Source organism: Tupaia chinensis, unplaced genomic scaffold (assembly GCF_000334495.1).
Source record: "Tupaia chinensis unplaced genomic scaffold, TupChi_1.0 Scaffold000067_1, whole genome shotgun sequence".
NCBI lineage: Eukaryota > Metazoa > Chordata > Mammalia > Scandentia > Tupaiidae > Tupaia > Tupaia belangeri.
In genome coordinates, this window is record NW_006159526.1 from 2,341,111 (window position 1) to 2,362,901 (window position 21,791).

The following is a 21,791-nucleotide window of genomic DNA, read 5'->3' on the forward strand; positions in this document are numbered from 1 at the left end:
AGAGAGATATAGAGAGACAGAAAGTGAGAAATCCCCCCCGAGGGGGGATGGCCATGCTGCAATCTCTTCTCCTCCATTCTCCGCTCGGAATCTTGGGCACGCACGCACAATGCACCTGGCGTGAGTTTAAGACACCGGGTCCGGGACTCGAACCGCGGTCGACTACATGGGAGTCTAGCGACATAACCATTATGCTAACTGCTGGTCCTCTCTCTGAGTCTCTTGCTTTCCTTCTGAATCCCCCCATTTCTCTCTGTATGTCTCTGTATAGTTTCCTGTCTCCCTTTCTGTCTGATTTCTCTCTCTCTCTGGTTCCCCCAGGATAGTTTATATTGTTTTCACTCTTTGTCTCTGTCTATGTATCTCTGTCTCCCTGGGTTTCTCTCCCTGGATCTCCCTCAGTCTGTAGATTTGACTCCATCTCTCTCTCTCTCTCTCTCTCTCTCTCTGATGCCTCTCCCTTTGACTCTGGTCTCTGTTTATTTTCTCCTTTCATTGGTCTTTTTTGTTTCTGTCCGTCCTTCTATGTGTCTGTTTTTCTTTCTGGCTCTGATTGGTCTCTCTCTGTACACACACACACACATACACACACTGCCGACGAATGGGCACCCCTCTCCACCCACCCGCCCCACCGTCACCCCAGGAAGTGGGCACTCACCTGCAAGCAGGATTCCTGCCCAGTGGTGGCTCCGCCAGCTAGCAGGTCCCATGGATCCCGGCCCCTGGTTTCAGCCAGCCAGGCCGACCATCTGTCCTCCCAGCTCGCAGGCACAGACTGACTGTCCTCCCTACCACTGTGGCGTTTCCAGCTTCCTCCTCTTCCCTCTTGCCCACTGCAATGACAGAGGTCCAAGGACAGGGGCGGTGGCAGGGAAGGAACTTTGACCCCCACCTCTGCCTTCCACCCCTGGGGCTCACTTTCCTTCTCTGCCCAGTACAGAGAACAGGAACTCTGTGACCAGGAACTGAGCACTGATAATTAGCCAGCCACAATAATGACAATAAAAACAACAGCCCTTTATCAAGCGCTTAGTCAAAGCAGACCCAGGGCCAAGCCTACCAATGTTAAATGAGCTGAGATCCTGCTTGTGATGCGGATCCTGCAGTCAGACAAGCCAGAAGCACAAACTGGGCAGGGCTTGGGTTTCCCCAGGAGAGCCTATCACAGTCTGAGTGAGGAAGCAAGGAGAGCTTCCTGGAGGAGGGGGTTTCTGTGCTAAGACTTGGAAAACATAATAAATGCCCAATATTTATTTTTAATATTATCTTTGGGCAAGACAAGCTGTTGATCTCTGGGAGCTACACAGAGACCAAATTTACCATGATAGACTGAGCGGGGAGGAAACTATGGTTAATCCATGTGTCCGTTTGTTTAATCACTCATTTAATGATCACTCACTGGACTTTCCTCTGTACTAATCCCTGCTCCTGGTGGTGCTGGGGACACCACAGAAACCCAGACTGTCTCAGGCCTGTCATGGAGGCTTACATTCTACTGGGGACCCAGTCCTGTCAATCTTGAGTGACAGGACAACCCTGAGTGGACAGGGCTGGAATGGAGAAATTTGAGAGGAGAAGGCACTGATTCAGCCTGTCGATTAGGGAGGAGGGACTATCAGAGCTGACGCCTGGAAGATATCTGTGTGCACCAGGGGGAGCCTTGAGTTTGAAGCACAGAAAGAAGTTCGAGTGGCTCCAGAAGAGAGGCAGCAAGAGGCTTTGCAAACTCAAGAACTATTACATAGGGCATGAGGGGCCACTTGGCCTCGTCGGGAAGAGATCGTGACTCACCCAGCTGCCTCATTTTCCTGCCCCTACTTGGGTTCCAGTCTGGCTACAGATATCTCCAGGTATGTGCCCCAAGGGAGCATGAGCCCAGCCAGCTGGCTCCAGAGCCAGACCACACAGGTTCGAATCCTGTCTCCCCCACACGCTAACTGCGCGGCCTTGGGCATGTGAGTGTCTCTCTCTAGCGGCTGCTGCCTCAGCTCTAACACGGAGAGGATGTTGGCTTTGCTTCTGAGGAGGCTCTGTGGTTAAGAGCATGAAGTTAGCCGATGTTCTGGGTTTGAACCCTGATCGCAGACTTCTAGCCTCCAGACTGTGAGCAATATATTTCTGTGGTGTATGAGCCCCCGGTCTATGGTATTTTATTACTGCAGCCAGAACTACTAAGAGTCATTCAGCATCTATTTCCTGAGCAGCTATTGTACGTCCTCAGAGCTGGGACACAGCAGGTAATGAGACAGAAAGTCCTACCCTAACCGGGAGAGGGACAGTAAGCAATGAACCCAATGAGGACATTGTTCTGGGGGTTAGAAGGTGATGCGTGCTGTGGAAGAGTGGACACTAAAGTAGGGTAAGGAATATCATTGTTCCACCCTGGGGTTGAAGACATGAAAGCTGGGACCAGCAGTTAGCGTAATGGCTATGTCGCTGGACTCCCATGTAGTCGACTGCAGTTCGCGTCTCAGACCTGGTGGCTTAAAACTCACGCCAGGCGCATGTGCGTGTGTGCCCAAGATCCCGAGAGGAGAATGGAGGAGAAGGGATTGCGGTGTGGCCATCCCTCCTGGGGGGTGATTTCTCGCTTTCTGTCTCTCTGTTTCTCTCTGTCAGTCTTGTGAGAGCACGCGCCCTGTAGCAAAAACCTCTCCCCCCCCAAAGAAAAAGACATGAAAGTTCACAGAAGTGGGGAGAATTGGGCAAAGTCATAGCGCCTCTCAGGGCAGGGATGCTGGTCTGCCTGTCCCTCAGTCTCTGTGCCTGTTTCTTTCCAAGGTCCTGACATGGCCCCTGGCTGACATGGCCCCTGGCTGACATGGCCCCTGACTAACATGGTTCCTGGCTGACATGGTCCCTGGCTGCCTCTAGCCCTTGCTTCTCTGAACACCCAGCTCGATGAACAGCTGTGGCCCCATCACCCATCAGGCTCCCAACTCCAAGGCTCCTTATGTGGAGAGTCTCTGACTCAGACCAGCCCAGCACCTACCCTGTTCTTCCCAGAGGCTGTGAATCTTCTGACCACTCACCTTCTTCTCGGCAGGACTCCCTCCCCACTCGCCAGGGCCCCTTCTCCTCCCTCCCTCCCTCTGCACCCGAGGACAGGGCTGCCACTAGGGTGGACTTCCCAAATCCAGCCCCTCTCTCAGCACCAGGGTTTATCCTCCCTGAACCCCGACCCCAGGGCAGATTCTGTCTTTTCCTGACCCAACAGGAAAGGGACTTTCTGGACCCATCTATAGAGCACAATTTCCACTTTATTTCCAACAGGTGAGAAAAGAAAAGCCAGGTCTTTCCCACCCCCTGCCCTCACTGACCAAGTCTTGGCCACACAGGCTGGCTCAAAACTGTCTTCCTATGAATCCAGAGGGCCCCCCAATGGCTGCCCCCAGCCCATTCCCTAGTAGAGATTTATGTCCTTACTATGGGCCTGGCTCTGTTTTAGGTGCCTGGGGCACTCAAGCAAATGAAATAAACAGAGATCTCTGCCCTTATCAAAATGACATTTGATGTAGTGAAGGGAGTGGAGGAGGGAAACAGGCCATGAGGATGACCCACAAGAAATCGCCAAACTGCCTATGATGATAGAAAGTGGTATAAGCTATGGGGACCAGGGCGAGCAGGGTCAGAGTGTCAGAGCGGGCGCACGGGATGCGGTAGTACTGAATCAGGAGGTCTGGGTAGATCTGTAGAGTTGCGAGCAACAACTTGAAGGAGGTGGGTTTTGTGAGGTCCTTTCCTCCTCTGAAGGGTGGGTCACACAGAGACACAGGGAACTGGAAAAGGACGCCAGGCACCGATGTCATGGTCTTTATCGACTGAGTCCAGGGGGGAGCTCACAGAGCTCTTAGGAGGCTTACAAGCGCTTCCTTCCTCTTGGAGCTTACAATGCACATGAAGAATGCTCACAGAGCGCTTCTTCCTTCTCAGAGCTCACAGTGCATGGAGCTGGAGCCCAGCCAAGGTCCAGCCCAGTCCAGCCAAGGCCCAGCCCAGCCCAGCCAAGGCCCAGCCCAGCCCAGCCAAGGCCACCAGGGCTGAGCTGGCTGAGCAGGGCTAGCAGGGCCAGTGCTCCCCTTCTCTTAAGAGAAGGGGGAAGTGCATGCACTTGCATGTTACATGCAATGGTGTAAAACAGCAAAGTCGTAATTACATAACAAGTGCCCAAGTGCAGTACACCTAATATGTAAGTTGTTTACCCTGTGGCCTTCAAATATGGTAAGATAGGAAGTGATGGTGAAAGGTTTCAACCGGCAACCGACTGATCCTCCTTGTCCAGGGAGTGTTACGGCGACCCCAATCAACCACAAAGTCGGTTCTTGATGCAAAATACAAGAGGCTTTATTACTAGCGTGCTAGGACTCCACTCTCGGTCATGCAAGACACGTTAGTGAGTGAAGCCCCGAACAAAGGGGCATTCAGGTTATATAGACACAAGTCCGTGGGGTGAGGGGAGGAAAGAATGAGGAAGTAAGATAAGGGGCTTTTAGGGTAATTTTATGGCGACCCTGAAGCTGCTTGCTCAAGCAGGACAAAAATGTTTCTCTTTGCAGATGTTGCAACTAGGTCTGATTTGCAGTGACATCTGATCTGGGTTTTCGGGGTTAGCAGAAGGGGGGGGGCAGTTTTACAAGGGTCCGGGTGCTAAGCTAACTTGCAAATGGCTTTGGGCTTCCTACAAGGTGTCAAGCTAACTTGCAAATGGCTCCAGGCTTCCTACAGGGAGCTAGCGAATTGCCCCGGGGTTCCACAACTTCAGCAGTTTATCATGAGGGCGGCATCAGCTTTAGTACAGAAGCGAGGCAAAGGTTAGACTTTATCTTTACAAAACAGGATAGGCACAGTTTAATTCTATTCTTACAATGGAGCCAGACTAAACCATCCTGACTCCCTCTTACAAAGTGAGAGGGCGAGACATGCAGACATCTGGAGATTTCTAAAATGTAAGCACAGTCCCAAGAAGCCATCACTGCGGGCTACATGGAAATAACTGCACCGTTTTCCATTGCTGCCGTAACAAACAATCACAAACTTGGCAGCTTTTTTTTTTTTTAAGAATGATTTATTTTTATTTAATTTATTATTCTTTTTTATTTTGACCGGAGAGCAGGAAAGTGAGAAAACAAGCCACCAGATCTGGGACTCAAACCAAGTCAGCCATATGGGATTCCAGCGCCTTAATCACCATGCTATCTGCTGGCCCCAAAGTTGGTAGCTTAACACAACACAGCCTATTTTTCGTGGTCCTGTGGGTCAGAAGCCCGTGGGCTCCACTGCCTGCTCTGCTGTGTTTCACGAGGCTGAAATCGAAGTGTCATCAGCTGGCTTTTTAAGGGAATGCTCTGGGAAGAATCTGCTTCCAAGCTCTCATTCAGGTTGTCATCACAGTCCGGTGCTTGGGAGTGAGGCTGACGTCTTTATTTGCCTGCTGATTGTCAGCTGTGGACCACTCCTGAGACCTCGCTCCTGTCCTTGACACCGAGTCCCTGGATCTCAGAGCCAGCAACGCTGCAATGAATCCTTCTCATGCTTAGTTGACAACTCTCCGGCTTCCTGTCTGCCACATCGCTCTGCGGCTTCCAGCTGGATAGTTCTCTGCTTTGAAGGATTTGGGGGACTAGATGGGGTCTATCTGGATAATCCAGAATAATTCTCTTATTTTGAAGACTGTAACCTTAATTACATCTGCAATATCACTTTTGCTTTTATAATGTATCACATTCACCGGTGACAGGGGTTGGGATGTAGGCATCTTTGGGGGCGTGTGCATTTCTCTTCCTGTTATAATGATGTCATGTGAGGGCCAGATATCTAGAATTCAGGCAGCCGTTTTTAGACCAGTGCAAGCATGGGAGGATATTTTCAACAAACTCAGGATGGAAGGGAGGGATGGATCATTAAACCACAAAGTAAACCTAGGGCATCTTGTAAAATAACAATTATGTTTTTGATGAGTTTATTTATTTATTTCTTCCATGAGCAAGAAAGAGTGAGAGAGACCGGAGTGAGAGACACAGGGAGACAGCTCCCTCAGCAGGATCATTTTTCTTTTCTTAGTTTGCTATAGGGCACATGCACTCACCAGAGAGAAAGAGCGAGAAAGAAAGTGGGAAATCACCTTCTAGGGGGGATGGCCATGTTGCAGTCCCTTCTCCTCCATTCTCCTCTCAGGATTTTGGACATGCATGCACACACGCCAGCATGTTTTTCAAGCTGTCAGGTCCAGTACCCAGTTCATGTAGTTGACCATGTGGGATCCAGCCACCGTAATCACCACGCCACCAGCTGGACACCCCCACAACAGGATCTTGATCCATCCCCAGCTTCAGCCAGCCCTGACTCATAGGCACGCATGTGCCTGGCATATCCAGAGGGGCCTAGACATGAATCCAGAACCTTCCCATGTAGCAGCCTCACAGAGCTTGACATTTTACTGCTGTACCATTAACAATTATACTTCCTGCACTGTTACCTATCATTTGCATCTGAATGCATCTTACCTGGTATTTATCCAGTCAGCACCAGAAGTGTTTCTTAGATGCTTACCTTACGTGGGACCAGCAGATGGTGTAATAGTTACGTCGCTGGACTCCCATGTAGTTGACTGCAGTTCAAGTCCCTGACTCAGCAGCTTAAAACTCAGGCTGAGCACATGTGCATGCATGCTCAAAATCCAGAGAGGAGAATAGAGGAGAAGGGATCGCAGTGTGGTCATCCTCCCTAGGGGGTGATTTTTTACTTCCTGTCTCTGTCTCTCTCTCTCTTCAGTGAGCACACATGCCCTACAAGCAATCATCTCTCTAAAAATAAAGTAAAATCTAAAATAAAAGAGAATGCCTGCCTTATGGTAGATAGCAAGTGGCAAAATGGTTAAAGATGACTGACTGCACGGTTCAAGTCCCAGACCTGACAGCTTGCAAAACACACTGGGTACCTGTGCATGCGTGCTCAAAATCCCAGGAGGAGAGCAGAGGAGAAGGGATTGCAGCATGGCCATTCTCCCTGGGGAGGGATCTCTCATTCTCCCCTCGCCGTCCCTGCCTCTCTCTCCAGCAAGTGCATGAAAACAAAACAAAACAAAACAGAAAACAAAACTTTACCTTACAATCAAAACCCTGATCTTTTAGAAGCATAGAGATGATAGGGTTTATGTGTTTGTCTTTGAGAGTGGTAAAATCTACTTTGAGAAGGAGACTACTCAAGATTGTCACTATATTTACTTATTTATTTAAAGAATTATTTATTTATTTAATTCCCTTTGTTATTATTATTATTATTATTATTATTATTTTAATTTGACCAGAGAGAGACAGAAAGAGAGAGAAAGGGAAAGCGAAAAAGCAAGCCACCAGGTCCAGGACTTGAACCATGGTCACCATGTGGGAATCCAGCACCTTTAACCACCATGCCACCTGCTGGCCCCTACTGCTATATTTAAAAAGAGATTTCAGTTTAGCTCTCTTTTATTCTCTATGGGGGAAACTGAGGCTCAGAGGGGATAGTGAAATTTTCCTCTAGGGTCATAGAACTGAGTCTTCTTGGAGCAATGGGGACTCAATTTTGTGCTATTGCCTTCTTGTGCCTGATGTGTAGGAAAAGCAGGATCCATAGGTGAGAAAAGGAATAATGTGGACCCAGGTAACACGATCCCACATCTCAAGGATTGGGAGAATCTATAATCAAGAACTCCAACACACACACACACACACACACACACACACACACGTACACACACACGCACACACACCCATCCTGCATCCCTATGGCCTCTACACCATACTTGTTACCATGGTTCCTTACATTTCTAGAGCAACATAGAAAGCAAATGTGGGCCCAGAGATGCTATTTTATTGAGCTCACATCCCCACTGGTGTCACAGAAACGGACACCTCATTTCTCAGTCATGGTTCAAAAGAGTAAACTCTCCCAGAAACACGTGTGGTTGAAATAGTCTCCCCCTCACCAATACAATGACTTCGCCCGCACTCTCCCAGTTCTACCCCACCTATCACCATAAAAGTCCACATTCCACCATACCTGTCAGAGCCATGACTTCGTCTTCTAGAACTTGGGACCCCACCATGTAGATCACTTTTCAAAAACACTTGGGGTTTTCTGAACAACCTGTTACCTACAGAATACTTTAAATTTACCTCAGGATCATGCAGCACCAGTTCTGCAAGGTACTTAGATCTTAGCTTGCTGCAAGGAAGAAAACAGTTTCCAATCTTCCATTATCCAGCCAGCTACAAAAATCCCATTTATGAAGGATGGTGGGGACGAAGAAGTACAGATGAGGAACAGAGAGGATTCTGTGGTAGGAAAGTGAGAGGCTCCCAAGATCCAAAGGGTAAGCCAGTGACATAGGACATTAGCGAATATTGCCGTGGACTATGTGTGTCCTTGGAGAAAGATGAATGAAGACTGGAATTCTTTTTTGAATTGTGAAAATTTTAAAGAATTATTTATTCAATTTATTATTGTTATTACTATTTAATTTGCTATGGGACACATGTGCTCACCAGAGAGAGAGACGCAGAGAGAGAAAGTGAGAGAGCAAGCTGCCAGGTCCAGGACTGAAACTGTGGCTGACCAACGCCTTAACTACCATATCACCTGCTGGCTCCTGAATTGTGAATTTTTTTTAAAGAGAGATTTTGGTTATAGGACTCATGTGCTTCCCAGAGATTCCCAGAGATATGGAAAGTGAGAAATCACCCCTGGAGGGATGGCCATGCCACAGTTCCTTCTCCTTCACTCTCCTCTCAAGATTTCGGGCATGCACACATATGCGCCTGGTGTGAGTTTCAAACCATCAGATCTGGGACTCAAACTGCAGTTGGTCACGTGGGAGTCCAGCAACATCACCATTGCACCATCGTGAATTATGAATTTTTGAATAAAACACTCTGTGACCGAGGCGCATGAACCACAGCCTCTGCAGGGTTACACACAGTGTGTAAAGAAAGAATATGAAGTGGGCATGCGAGTTCTACAGCATAACGCTTCTTCACTGTGGAATGAAAGCGTGGAGGTGGTCTGGGAGGCCGCAAGGTACGTCTTAATGCAAACCTCTGTTTAAAGCATCCTTCTAAAAATTGAACAAAGGGAGTTATTACAACCTTCTACCTTTCTTCTTTTCTTCTTCTTCTCCTCTTCCTCTTCCTCCTCTTCCTGCTCCTCCTCCTCCTCTTCTTCTCCTTTTTCTTCTTCTTCCCCTTCTCCTTCTTCTTCTTCTCCTCCTTTTCTTCTTCTTTAGAAAGAGAGTTTTGCTATAGATTGTGTTCCTCACTCATGAAGGTAACCTCAAATCTGTTATGATATCCAGTCTTAGCAACAAGGCTCATTTTCTGTTTCGGGGGCATTGGCATTGCTAGGCAGGGTGTTGAAGGCAGGTCACAACGCAGCTGACATCACCACCTCTCTGAAAAATAAAACCGTGGTCAGTTCTGCCCAAGGAAGGGACTTCTTGCTCCAGCCTCTATAGTCCAGAAATACCATTGCTTCCCCCAGAAGCAGGAGGGACACCTGACTCTGGACTCAGGGTCTGCTGCCCTCATTCTCCCTTCAATTTTTTCTCTCTCTAAAATTTAAAGCATCTGCTGGGAACCAGCAGTTAGCGTAATGGCTATGTTGCTGGACTCCCATGTAGTCGACCGCGGTTCGTGTCCCAGACCCGGTGGCTTAAAACTCACGCCGGGCGCTTGTGCGTGCGTGCCCAAGATCCCGAGAGGAGAATAGAGGAGAAGGGATTGCGGCGTGACCATCCCCCCGGGGGGTGATTTCTTGCTTTCTGTCTCTCTGTCTCTCTCTGTCTGTCTGACGAGTGCACGCGCCCTATTGCGAAAACCTCTCAAAAAAAAAAAATCTGCTCTATGCCTGGCTCTCCCTAAGTCACTGCCGGTCTGTCATCAAATTCTGTGGGTTTCATTTTTGGATTAATGCTTTTATCTGCCCCCTTCTTTCCATCTTCACTTCCTTGCCCTGGCAAGACCATCTTCTCTCAAATCGGTAAAACTGCACCAACCTTTCCTCCCCCACTCATCCCATCCTTCCTGTCTCTGCACCCAATCAACCTCTCCAACTTGTCTGATACAATGCTGACCACCTTACCAAATCCTAGCTCTAAATTAGTCTCTCCCCTTCTAAAGAGAGAGGCTCTAAGACTTCTAGTTGACCGACAAGATGTCTGGGATGCCTCAGTTCATCCTCCCTCCTTCACCTCCTCCTCTTCCTTCTTCTTCTTTAGAGAGAGAGTTTTGCTATAGAGTGCATTCACTTGCCAGAGAGGCAGAGACAGAGAGACAGAAAGTAAGAAATCACCCCCCAGGAGGGATGGCCACCCAGCAATCCCTTCTCCTCCATTCTCCTCTCAGGACTTTGAGCATGTACTCACATGCGCCTGGTATGAGTTTCAACCCACCAGGTCTGGGACTTGAACCATGGTCTATCACATGGGAATCCAACACCTTAATCACTATGCCATCTGCTGGCCCCACCTCAGTTCTTTCTTGACAAATTCCCATCATAATCTCCCATTGCCCATGGGGTGAGCAGATAACCCAATTATGACATTTGGAGCTCTGGAATCCAGTCTTCCTACCTTTATTCTCAGAAACTCACCTACGCATAGAGTGGAGGGGCCCTGTGATAGTTTTAATGTGTCCCCCACACATTAATGTGTGATGAAATTTCTTTGTGACAGGATTAAGAAGGGGAAATCTTAGGGCCAGAAGGTGGCACAGTGGTTAAGGTGCTGGACTCCCATGTGGTTGACTGTGGTTCGAGTCCTGTTCCTGGCAGCCTGAAACTCACACCAGATGCATGTGCATGCCCAAGATCCCGAGAGGAGAATGGAGGAGAAGGAATTGTGGCGTGGCCATCTCCCCTGGAGGGGTGATTTCTCACTTTCTGTCTCTCTGTTTCTATGGAAAGTGCACACACTCTATAGCACAAAAAAAGAAAAAGAAGATGAAGAGGAAATCTAGGGGCCAGCAGGTGGTGTGGTGGTTAAGGTGTTGGACTCCTACATGGCCAACCACAGTTCGAGTTCTGGACGTGGTAGGTTGAAATGCACATGTGCGTGTGCGTGCCCAAAATCCCAAGAGGAGAATGGAGAAGGGATTGTGGTATGGCCATGCCCCCTGGGGGGGGGGAGTGATTTCTCACGTCCCCATTCACTGTCTCTCTCCTGCAAACACACATGCCCTATGACAATAATCTTTTAAGCGGGGGGGATCTAATTTGACTACGGGATGAGAGATGGGGCCTTTGAGAAGTGAGTACCATTAAGGTCACTGGGGTGGAACCTGGAAACAGAGACAAGTTCAGACCCTGTGCGACCTTGACCAAGTCATTCATTCATGACTGAATCCCAGTGGAAATAAGGAGAGGGAATGAAACAGAGACGTGGACACAGACACGCCAGCTCTTCCCCTCTCATCACTGTGATGCTCTGGGCCACCGTGGGACTCTGCTGGTCCCCACCAGCAAGGAGGCTGTCCCCAGATGCTGCCCCTGCACCTCGGCCGTCCACACCACAAACTGAATAAACCTCTTCTAAATCGCCCCACCTCAGGGCTTCAGTTAGTAAGCAACAAGAATAGACTCGAGGGACCAGCAGTTGGAGTAGTGGCTATGTCGCTGGACTCCCATGTAGTCAACCACGGTTCGAGTCCCAGACCCAGTACCTTAAACTCACACCGAGTGTGTGTGTGTGCGTGCCCAAGATCCCGAGAGGAGAGTGGAGGAGAAGGGATTGTGGCATGGCCATCCCCCTGGGAGGGTGATTTCTCACTTTCTGTCTCTCTGTCTCTCTCTCTGGTGAGTGCATACCCTATAGCAAAAACCTCTAAAACGACAAAAAAAAAAAAAAAAAAAAGAATGTTTCATCCTTACCTTGTTGAGCTGAACTCCACAGGATTCCTGGGCTGGAGAGAAGAGAAGAGTTAAACCCCAAGAGGAGGGGAGTTTGGGTAGCTGAGCCCAAACCAGGCTGTCCTCCCATCCCCACTTTCCCAATAAGAAAAGGGCAAAAGGTGAGCCAGCTCCCTGCTTCCAGGATGAGCCCGGGGGCCCAGAAAAGCTTGAAAGTGGAGTAGACATCCTTTCGTCATGGTGACCTTGGGCTCTGGCCCAGCAAGTGGAGCTGACTTGGTCTCGGTCCAAATGCGCCCACGTAGCTCTTGGTCCCGGCCCCCCACCATGCTGCCCCAGCCTTCCTGTATTTGAGGGAACCCTACAGTTGAGCGGATTAAGGTGCAGACTCTGGGGTCAAAGAGAAAGGGGTTGGGAGGCCACTTCCCCCAGTCGCTGGCTGTGAGCCAGAATCAGAGCCTCTTCAAGCCTTAGTTTCTTCCTCTGCGTAATGGGTGTAACCAAAGCACCTCTCCTTCCTGAGGGGATGAGACGCTGAACACACGGCAGAGGGTGAAGGGCAGAAGGCTGCCAGGAGGTGGGGCCACTGCAATTTCTGTTTGTACAACCAGCAGGGGACTGAAGAGTGCTCCCCACAAGCTACCAGGTTCTAATCCCTGGAACCCGTAACTGTTGCCTTTCCAGGAAAGAGGGTGTTTGTAGGTGCAAGTAAGCTACAGATTTTGAGAGAGAAAACCTTGGGTTCCCTGAGCAGGTCCTAACTACAGTCACAAGTGTCCTTAGGAAGAGTGGCCAGGACGGCTCGGCACACACAGAGACAGCGGTGTGAACAGGAGCGGAAAGGGACACGGCCATAAGCCAAGGAACGACCGCAGCCAGAAGAGGCAGGGAAGATTCCTCCTGGAGCTTCCAGATGTGGCCGCTCTGCGGACACGTCGATTTCATCCAGGGGAGTTGATTTCAGACTTCCGGCCTCCAGGAGGGAGGGGATAAACATTTGTTGTCTTAAGCCACCAAGTGTGTGGACATTTGTGACAGCAGACACGGGAGTCCATTAAACAGGCCTCCACGGTCCTCAAATGCCCCAGAACTTGTTCTTCCTCCCGGAACCAGCTGTGTTCATGCTTCCCTGCACAAAGGAATCACCTGGGAATTGTTAAACTCAGACTCCCAAGAACTCTGGATTCTTGGGATCATTTTTAAAGCAGTTGGGGACAGTGCTTTGGGAAACAGGACCTTCGTATCTGACAGTGATTGCAGTAAGAGGGGGCAGCGAGGAAGGAAGTCTGGCCAGGACAGCAGCAGCCCCAGCACCGAGAAGGCCCCAGACTTCCTCAAGGGGGTTGTAGCATGGGCAGGAGACAGCATCTACTTTTTTTTTTTTTTTTTTTTTGAGAGATTTTCACTGTAGGGCGTGTGCGCTCGCCAGACAGACAGAGACATAGAGACAGAAAGCGAGAAATCACCCCCCAGGGGGGATGGTCACGCCACAATCCCTTCTTCTCCATTCTCCTCTCGGGATCTTGGGCACGCACGCACGCACGCACGCACACGCGCCCGGCGTGAGTTTTAAGCCACCGGGTCCGGGACACGAACCGCGGTCGACTACGTGGGAGTCCAGCGACATAGCCATTACGCTAACTGCTGGTTCCCACAGCGTCTACTTTTAAAGAGGGTTGCATACATCTCAAAGGGGTAAAGAGAGGAGTTATGAGGACAGGTTTTTAAAGTAGATGCTCAAGACCAAGTGTCTGCACTCTGTGACTGAAATTGATTGACTAAAGGTTATAGAAACCCAGCATGTGGCTATAAACACCAGATATAGCGTGTGTGAAAGAGGAGGGTCTGAGGAAGGACATTTAGGAGAAAAACAGGGAGGCAAAGCATTAATGGGACAAAGCAATGTGGTACTATATGTTGAAGATATTTTATAGTTTCAGCAATTGGACTAAGGAGAAATGTTCACCGGTTGAAATATTCACTCTGTAAGCTAAATAATGTGATTGAATGTATAAAAGAAAATGAAATAAAAAAAGTTAAAAAAAAAAAAAAGTAGATGCTTGGGAACAGCAGTTGGCATAATGGTTAAGTCACTGAACTCCCATGTAGTTGACCACAGTTCAAGTCCCAGACTCGGTGGCTTAAAACTCATGCCAGGTGCATGTGTGTGAATGCCCAAGATCTCAAGAGGAGAATGGAGGAGGAGGGATTGCGTGGCCATCCCCCACGGGGGAGATTTCTCGTTTTCTGTCTCTCTCTGTCTTTCTGGTGCCTGTACGCGTCCCATAGCAAAACACCTCTCAAAAAAATAAAAATTAAAAAAAGGTAGATGCTCTAAGAAAGGAATGAGGCAGTATTTCCATTCCTCTAACTGGGAGGAGTAATTTAAGAAAATTTTTCAGTGTATTTACTTTATTCATGATAGTGTGTGCAGGTGAACAGGGGGAGAAAGAGAGAGGCACCCTCAACAGGGACACAATCTCCTTCCCCAGATCCCCAACTCGTTAGGACCTTGGGCGCATGTGCACACACCGACACGCTCCAGGTCAGCTGGGGATCCAACCTTGTCAGCCGTGGGACTTCCAGAGCTATGGTTTACGATGCTACTGCCTGTGCCGCTGAGCCTGGGCCTTGAATTGATATTTACCCTTGAAAAGGCGCCAGTATCAACTCTCTAACGCCTCCTCACAGCCCACGGAGGACATCCTGTTATCAGCCTCATTTTGTTGATGAGAAAAGCAAAACCCAGAAGGCTAAAGATCTGCCCAAGGCGACACAGCCAGGATGTGGGCGCACGCTCTGTGCTGTGTGGGAGGCAACATGGAAACCGAGAAGTTCAAACCCTGCGTGACCTTGGCCAAGTCTCTCTGGGCCTCACTTTCCCTCCTCTCCATTGGAAAGAGTAATACACACAGCCTCTTCCTAAAGTAGACGGAAGGACTTCATGAGTAAACCCAGAACCATCCAGGCCCACAGCTCTCTGAACTAGGTCTGTAACCGCCGCACCTAGAAATATTTACGATGAACGAGGTCATGATTCCAATAGCTAGAACGCAGTGGGTACTATACAAATCTCCTTATAACTAATAAAAATGTTTATTTTAACAGTGTTATTGGGACGAGCAGTTAACGTAATGTCTATGTCACTGGACTCCCATGTAGTCAACCGCGGTTCGAGTCCCAGACCCAGTGGTTTAAACTCATGCTGGGTGCGTGTGTGTGTGTGTCCAAGATCCTGAGAGGAGAATGGAGGAGAAGGGATTGTGGCATGGTCATCCCCCCTGGGGGGTGATTTCTCGCTTTCTCTCTCTCTGTGTCTCTCTGTCTTTCTGGTGAGCGCACGCGCCCTATAGCAAAAACCTCTCCACAAAAACAAAACAAAACAAAACAACAGTGTTGTTAATAATAGATCGACACAGTGACCATCTGCCATGTGCAGGCACCGGCTAAGCTCTGATGATGCCAGTGGATTGTCACACTTAGGAGGTGATGGCTGCCTTTATCCCCACTTCACAGATGGGGAAACCAAGGCAAGAGTGGTTGGGTCACCCTCCAGGGTCGCCACTGCTAGGGGCTGGCGGAGGACCTGCACTCGCTGCTGTCTGACTTGCAAGCCCGGAATCTGATCACGACACTAAACTCAGCACAAGTGGGAAGTGCCCCAGGCCAGCCCCCAGCTCCCAGCCTCTACCTCCAGTTCCTGAGCATGTTCCTTCCTGCGGCCTGCCCCCTCCATCCTCGTTGCCCCCAGTAGCTGCAAGTGCAGCTCCCACGTCAGCATCCCTCCCTGTACTCCTTTTCACGCCATCCTGGCTCTGGGGCCTCTGAGGGGCCCAAGGCTGGTACCTGGGATCTCATGACCCCAACGAAGTAGCCGGCCGTCCCTGTGAGCGCCACGCCGATCAAGACGCCCAGGGCGATCCCCGCGATGCCCCCACTAGGAATAGCAGTCCTGACCAAGGAGGGCTGCAGGTTGTCCTCAGGAGCCTCTGCAGGGAGGGAGACAGAGAGAGAGGGAGGAGTGTCAGTATCAGGGCTCTGGGTCACGGGTCCTCAGGGAGGACTTGCCCTTTCTGTGTGCAATTCAAACCCCACTCCACTCCCGTTTTACAGACTGGGAAACTGAGGCCTGGAAGGGAACGTGTTGGATCAGGTCATAGAGATACTAGTCAAAGGCAATGGCAATGATGACTTCATACCTGGCTAACATATCAGCTTTTTTAAAGTTCTTTTTTTGGCTCTCTTCAGAGAGAGACAGAGAGACAGAGAGACAGAGAGAAAGTGAGAAATCACCCCACAAGGGGATAGCCATGCCATCCCTCTCCTCCACTCTCCTCTCAAGATTTGGGGCATTGGGACCAGCAGTTAGCGTAATGGCTGTCGCTGAACTCCCATGTAGTTGACCGCAGGTCGAGGAATGGCTGTCGCTGAACTCCCATGTAGTTGACCGCAGTTCACGGCCCGGACCCGGTGGTTTAAAACTCACACCAGGCGCGTGTGCGTGCCCGAGAGGAGAATGGAGGAGAAGGGATTGCGGTGTGGTCATCCCCTCTAGGGGGTGATTTCTCGCTTCCTATCTGTCTGTCTGGCGAGGACATGCACCCTATAGCAAAAAACTCTCAAAAAGAAAAAAAAAAAAAAGATTTGGGGGATCCAGCTTTCGAGGGTCCCAGAAGCACGTGGCAGGATCCTCCACCCACTGCCCAGGGAGGAGCAGGAAGCCAGCACCTTTACTCTCCCTCCTACGCGACTCATCCCATTCCCCTCTCATGTACCGTGAGCCGCAAAAATAACTCAGAAGTGCCCGTTGTTGGTGTGGACAAGGCCACCCAGCAATCCAGTAGCAGAACCAGAAATGGAACCCGCAGGACCTGGCTCTCGGGCAGCTGCTGCTACTGGACTATGAACTCCTGAGGACGCCACCCGCTTTGCAGTCAATTCTTTCCCCTGGGAGAGCTAGACTGCCAGGATTTCTGCAGACACTTAAACGCTGCTCCATAAATAGCCCACTTTCATCAAATAAGGATGATGAATTCAAGAATTAAAAACTTGCACATTAAAACTACCTTAAAATACCGTTTGAAATATGCATGTGCACACACACACACACACACACACACACACGAAAGATGAACACCACACTGGGGACAAAGCTATAGAAAAACACAGCCAGTAGGAATGTCAAACGGTACCACTCCTATAGAAAGGAACTTGGTGAAATTCTGTATTCTTTTCCCTATGACCCCAAATCTTACTTCTGAGAATTTACCCTGAAGATGTATCTCCATAAATATAAAAAGGGTATTCTTTCCAGCACTGTGTTGAAATAGCCAGTGTGGTGGGTTGAACAGGGGCTGTCCCCAAGACTGTGATTGACACTTTACTGGGAAAAAGGGTTTTTGCACTTATAATTAAGAATCTCAAGACAAGGTAGCTCTGGGGTCGGCTGTACAGCTCAGTGGTTAAGCGATGTGCACAAAGAGCCCGATTCCACATGGCTGGCGGCAGCCAGAGTCCTGGCTCCAGGGGCTCGAAAAACATTGCAGAGTGTGGATGAGCGTGTGTGGCCAGAATCCTGAAAGGAAGGCGAAATGGAGGGGAAAGGACCGCGGCGTGACCACACCCCCACTAGATGGTGCGTTCTCTTTCTTTCTTTGTCTCTCCCTGTCTCCCCTGGCAATTAAAGAAAATTGAACAATAAGATTATGCTGGATTATCTGGGTGGGTCCTAAATCCAATGACAAGTGTCCTATAAGAAGCGGAAGAGGAGAAAACACAGAAACAAAGGAGAAGCCCATGAAGACAGAGGTGGACATTGGAGTCATGTAGCCACAAGCCCAGGGATCCCAGGAACCACTAGAAACTGAAAGAGCCTAACAAAGATTCTCCTCTAGGGAACCAGCAGTTAGCGAAATGGCTATGTCGCTGGACTCCCACGTAGTCGACCGCGGTTCACATCCCGGACCCGGTGGCTTAAAACTCACGCTGGGCACATGTGCGTGTGTGCCCAAGATCGCGAGAGGAGAATGGAGGAGAAGGGATTGTGGCATGACCATCCCCCCTGAGGGGTGATTTCTTGCTTTCTGTCTCTCTGTCTCTCTCTGTCTGTCTGGCGAGCGCATCCGCCCTATAGTGAAAATCTCTCAAAAAAAAAAAAAAAAAGATTCTCCTCCAGAACATTTTGCAGGGATCTTGACCCTGCCAACGTCTTGATTTCAGATTTCTGGGCTCCAGAACTGTGAGAAAATAAACTTTTATTGTTTCTAGCCATGCAATTTATAATAATTTGTTGCAACATTCTTAGAAAACGAGTATGGTCAGATACTGGAGAGAACCGATGCAATTGTCTAGTCTGAGTCTGATTGGATATGGCACATACATACACTTCTAAAAGTGACCAATTAAACCCAGTACATCCACACAATGTAGTGCTATCCACACAATGTTGCTGTAAGGAAAAAAGAATTCTGAGGCCAACAGGTGGCACGGTGACTAAGGTACTGGACTCCCACATTGCCATCCGCAGTTCAAATCTCAGACCTGGTGGCTTGCTTTCTTGCTTTCCCTCTCTGTCTCTCCCTGGTGAGCCCATGAGTCCCATAGCAAATTTAATAATAATTACTATAATAAATAAATAATTATGTTTTTAAGATTCCAATGTACTGGGGATCAACAGGTAGCATGGTGGTTAAGGAGCTGGACACTACCACATGACTGATCATGGTTCAAGTCCTTTCTGTCTCTCTCTCTCTCTCGTCAAATTAAAATAAAATGAATGAATAAATAAAATTAAATTAAATGATTCATTTTTTAAAAATTCCAATGTATTGATTTGACCTAGTAGTTCAAACATATTGTTAAATATAAAAGCAATGGGGAACCAGCAGTTAGTGTAATGGATATGTCACTGGACTCCCATGTAGTCAACCATGGTTTGTGTCCTGGACCCGATGGCTTAAAACTCACGCCGAGCATGTGTGCGTGCGTGCCCAAGATCCCGAGAGGAGAATGGAGGAGAAGGAATTGTGGCGTGACCATCCCCCCTGGGGGGTGATTTCTCGCTTTCTGTCTCTATGTCTCTCTCTGTCTGTCTGGCGAGTGCACGCGCCCCATAGCAAAAACCTCTCCAAAAAAAAAAAATATATATATATATATATAAAAGCAATGAACATGATATAAAATCCATATTTATTTACTTGAAAAAGGAAATATTGGAAGGCCCAATCAAAAACTAACATTAATGCCTTTTTTAAAAGAATTATTTTATTTAACTTTATTTATTTATTTATTTTAATTTGGCCTAAGAGGGACAGAGTAACAGGGAGAGAGAGAAAGAGAGAGAGAGAGAGAGAGAGAGAGAGAGGAAAAGTGAGAAAGTAAGCCGCCAGGTCCAGGACGCAGACTTGTCAGCCATGTGGGAGTTAAGTGCCCTTAACCACCATGCCACCTGCTGGCCCCAACATTAATGCCTTCTTAAGTGAGTTGGCAGGTAGAGCGGAAAGCAATAAGACAGGGTTCTCTCTGAATACACCTTCTTATATTATTTTCACTTCTGAATCATTTAAATGTTTCACAATTCAAAAATTAGAGTAGAAAAAATAAGTCTGTAAATCAAAAATAAGCAGAAATAAAGGCACCCGGTCATTATGCAATTGGTAACATAACTGTAGAGAGAAAACAATTATGTCAAGTGATTTTTGAAAATGGTATTCTGACTGCATCCTAAAAAGACATAAGGGTAAAAAGATCTGCAAATAAATATTAATTATTGTCAGGAATTAAGATTTTATAGTGGAAAAGGAGATACACGAATACCAAATCAAAAAATAAATAAAAACATCTGTGATATTAAAAAAAAAAAGATTTTGTCATGCACACACACGCAGCTAGAATGTTTTTCAAGCTGCTGGGTCCAGGACTAGAAACATAGTCGGCCATGTGGGGTCCAGCACCCTTGCCTGCATACCACCTGCTAGCCCAATAATCTCATTTTTTATTATTTCTCAAGAAAGCTCTTTAAGTATAAGACAAGTTTTATTAATATCCTCACTTTTCAGAGAGTGAGAGGCAGACAGAACTACCTACTCATGGCCATCTGTGTGGTAGGTTAGACTTCGAAACATGCTGGGGGTGCTGTATCTCTCTCTCACTTATGGAAGAAATAAACTAAACAATCAATGTCATAGTTAAGTAAATCAGGCTGGCTCCATGGCCTGGTGGTTAAGGCAGGCAGATCTCACATGGCCAACCACTCAGTTCGAGTTCCAGAGCTGATAGCTTGAAAAACATATGGGGTACATGTTTGTGCATGCCCAAAATCCCCAAAGGAAGGGAGAGATGGAGGAGAAGGAACTGTAGAATGACCTTTCTTCATGAGTGGGTGCATTATTCTCTCTGTCTCTCTCTGGGGAATGTGTGTGCCCTCTAACACCACCACCAAATAAGGTAATTAGATGCTGTGTTAGGAGATAAGAGCAGTGGAAAGGAGAGGACCATAGAACAGAAGAGAAATCAGGAATAAAAGGGGAGTGGGATAATTTATAATCTTAAAGAGGCTGGTGTTATGGACTGAAGGTTTGTGTCCCATAAAACACATATGGTGAAATCCTATCCCTCCATATAGCGGTGTAAGGAGGTGGGACCTTTGTGGGGTGATTAGCTCATGAGGACTCCACTGTGTGTTCTATGTCTCATTTCTCTCCTGAAGTGTAAGCTCTAGGATTTTTGGCTCTTCTGCTTCCTGCTATATCCCTCCAGTGCTTCAAAAAGTGCCTGGCACACCATAGGTGCTAAATAAATGTTTGTTGCATGAGAAATAGATAAATAAGATCCCCAGAGGCCATATAGTGCAGGAGTTCAGCATATGGGCTCTGGCATCAGTGTACTTAAAATTTTTTTTTAAGAAGTTTTTGCTATAGGGTGCGTGTGCTATAGAGAGAGACAGAGAGATAGAAAGCGAGAAATCACCCCCCAGCGGGGATGGCCACACCGCAGTCCCTTCTCCTCCATTCTTCTCTTGGGATCTTGGGCATGCACACATACGCGCCTGGTGTGAGTTTCAAGCCACCGGGTCCGGGATGCAAACCATGGTCAACTACATGAGAATCCAGTGACATAGCCATTATGCTAACTGCTGGTCCCAGTGTACTTTAAATTCCAATCTACATGTGTGATTGTGAGTAGGCAGTTCAACCCCATGAGGCATGGGATTCAGGCCCTCATAAAAGAGACTTTGCAGAGTTCTCTCATGACTTCCACCATGTAAGGATGCAGAGAGAAAATGGTCTTCTATGAACCTCTTCAGACACTTAGTCTGCCTGCATCTGGTTCTTTGACTTCCCAGTCTTCAGAACTCTGAGGAGTCCATTTCTGTTGTTTGTAAGCCATGCAGTCTATGATATTTGTTAGAGTAGCCTGAACAGACTAAGGCACAGGGCCAAGATGGGCTTTACTGAAAGGAACTTCTGGGGAAAGACCTGAATGAGGGTAGGAAGCCATGAAGACATCATCAGGAAAGAGGAATCTTTTTTTTTTTCCTCTCTCTCTCTCTTTTTGGAGAGGTTTTTAGCTATAGGGCGCATGCACTCACCAGAAAGACAGAGAGAGACAGAGAGACAGAAAGTGAGAAATCACCCCCCCAGGGGGGATGGCCATGCCACAATCCCTTCTCCTCCATTCTCCTCTCAGGATCTTGGGCACGCACGCACACGCACCCGGCATGAGGTTAAGCTACCGGGTCCAGGACGCGAACAGTGGTCGACTACATGGGAGTCTAGCGACATAGCCATTACACTAACTGCTGGTCCCAGGAAAGAGGAATCTTGAGGTAAGATGATGTCAGGCCTGTTTGGGGAACTGCACAGCGGCCAGTGGGGCTGAGAGTGAGTGAGAGCTGAGTCACAGGAATCGAG

General features: G+C 48.3%; 1 protein-coding gene across 1 annotated transcript in view; it reads right to left on the bottom strand.

Annotated features, from left to right (window-relative positions):
* CEACAM20 (CEA cell adhesion molecule 20) overlaps positions 1-21,791 on the bottom strand; it is a 78,263-nt gene that overhangs the window by 20,750 nt on the left and 35,722 nt on the right. Inside the window, exons 8-9 of the mRNA XM_006142145.3 lie at positions 15,727-15,869; positions 659-722 (exon numbers count right to left, since the gene is read on the bottom strand). Of these exons, the coding sequence (XP_006142207.1) occupies positions 659-722; positions 15,727-15,869 (207 nt within the window). The remainder of the gene's footprint in view (positions 1-658; positions 723-15,726; positions 15,870-21,791) is intronic.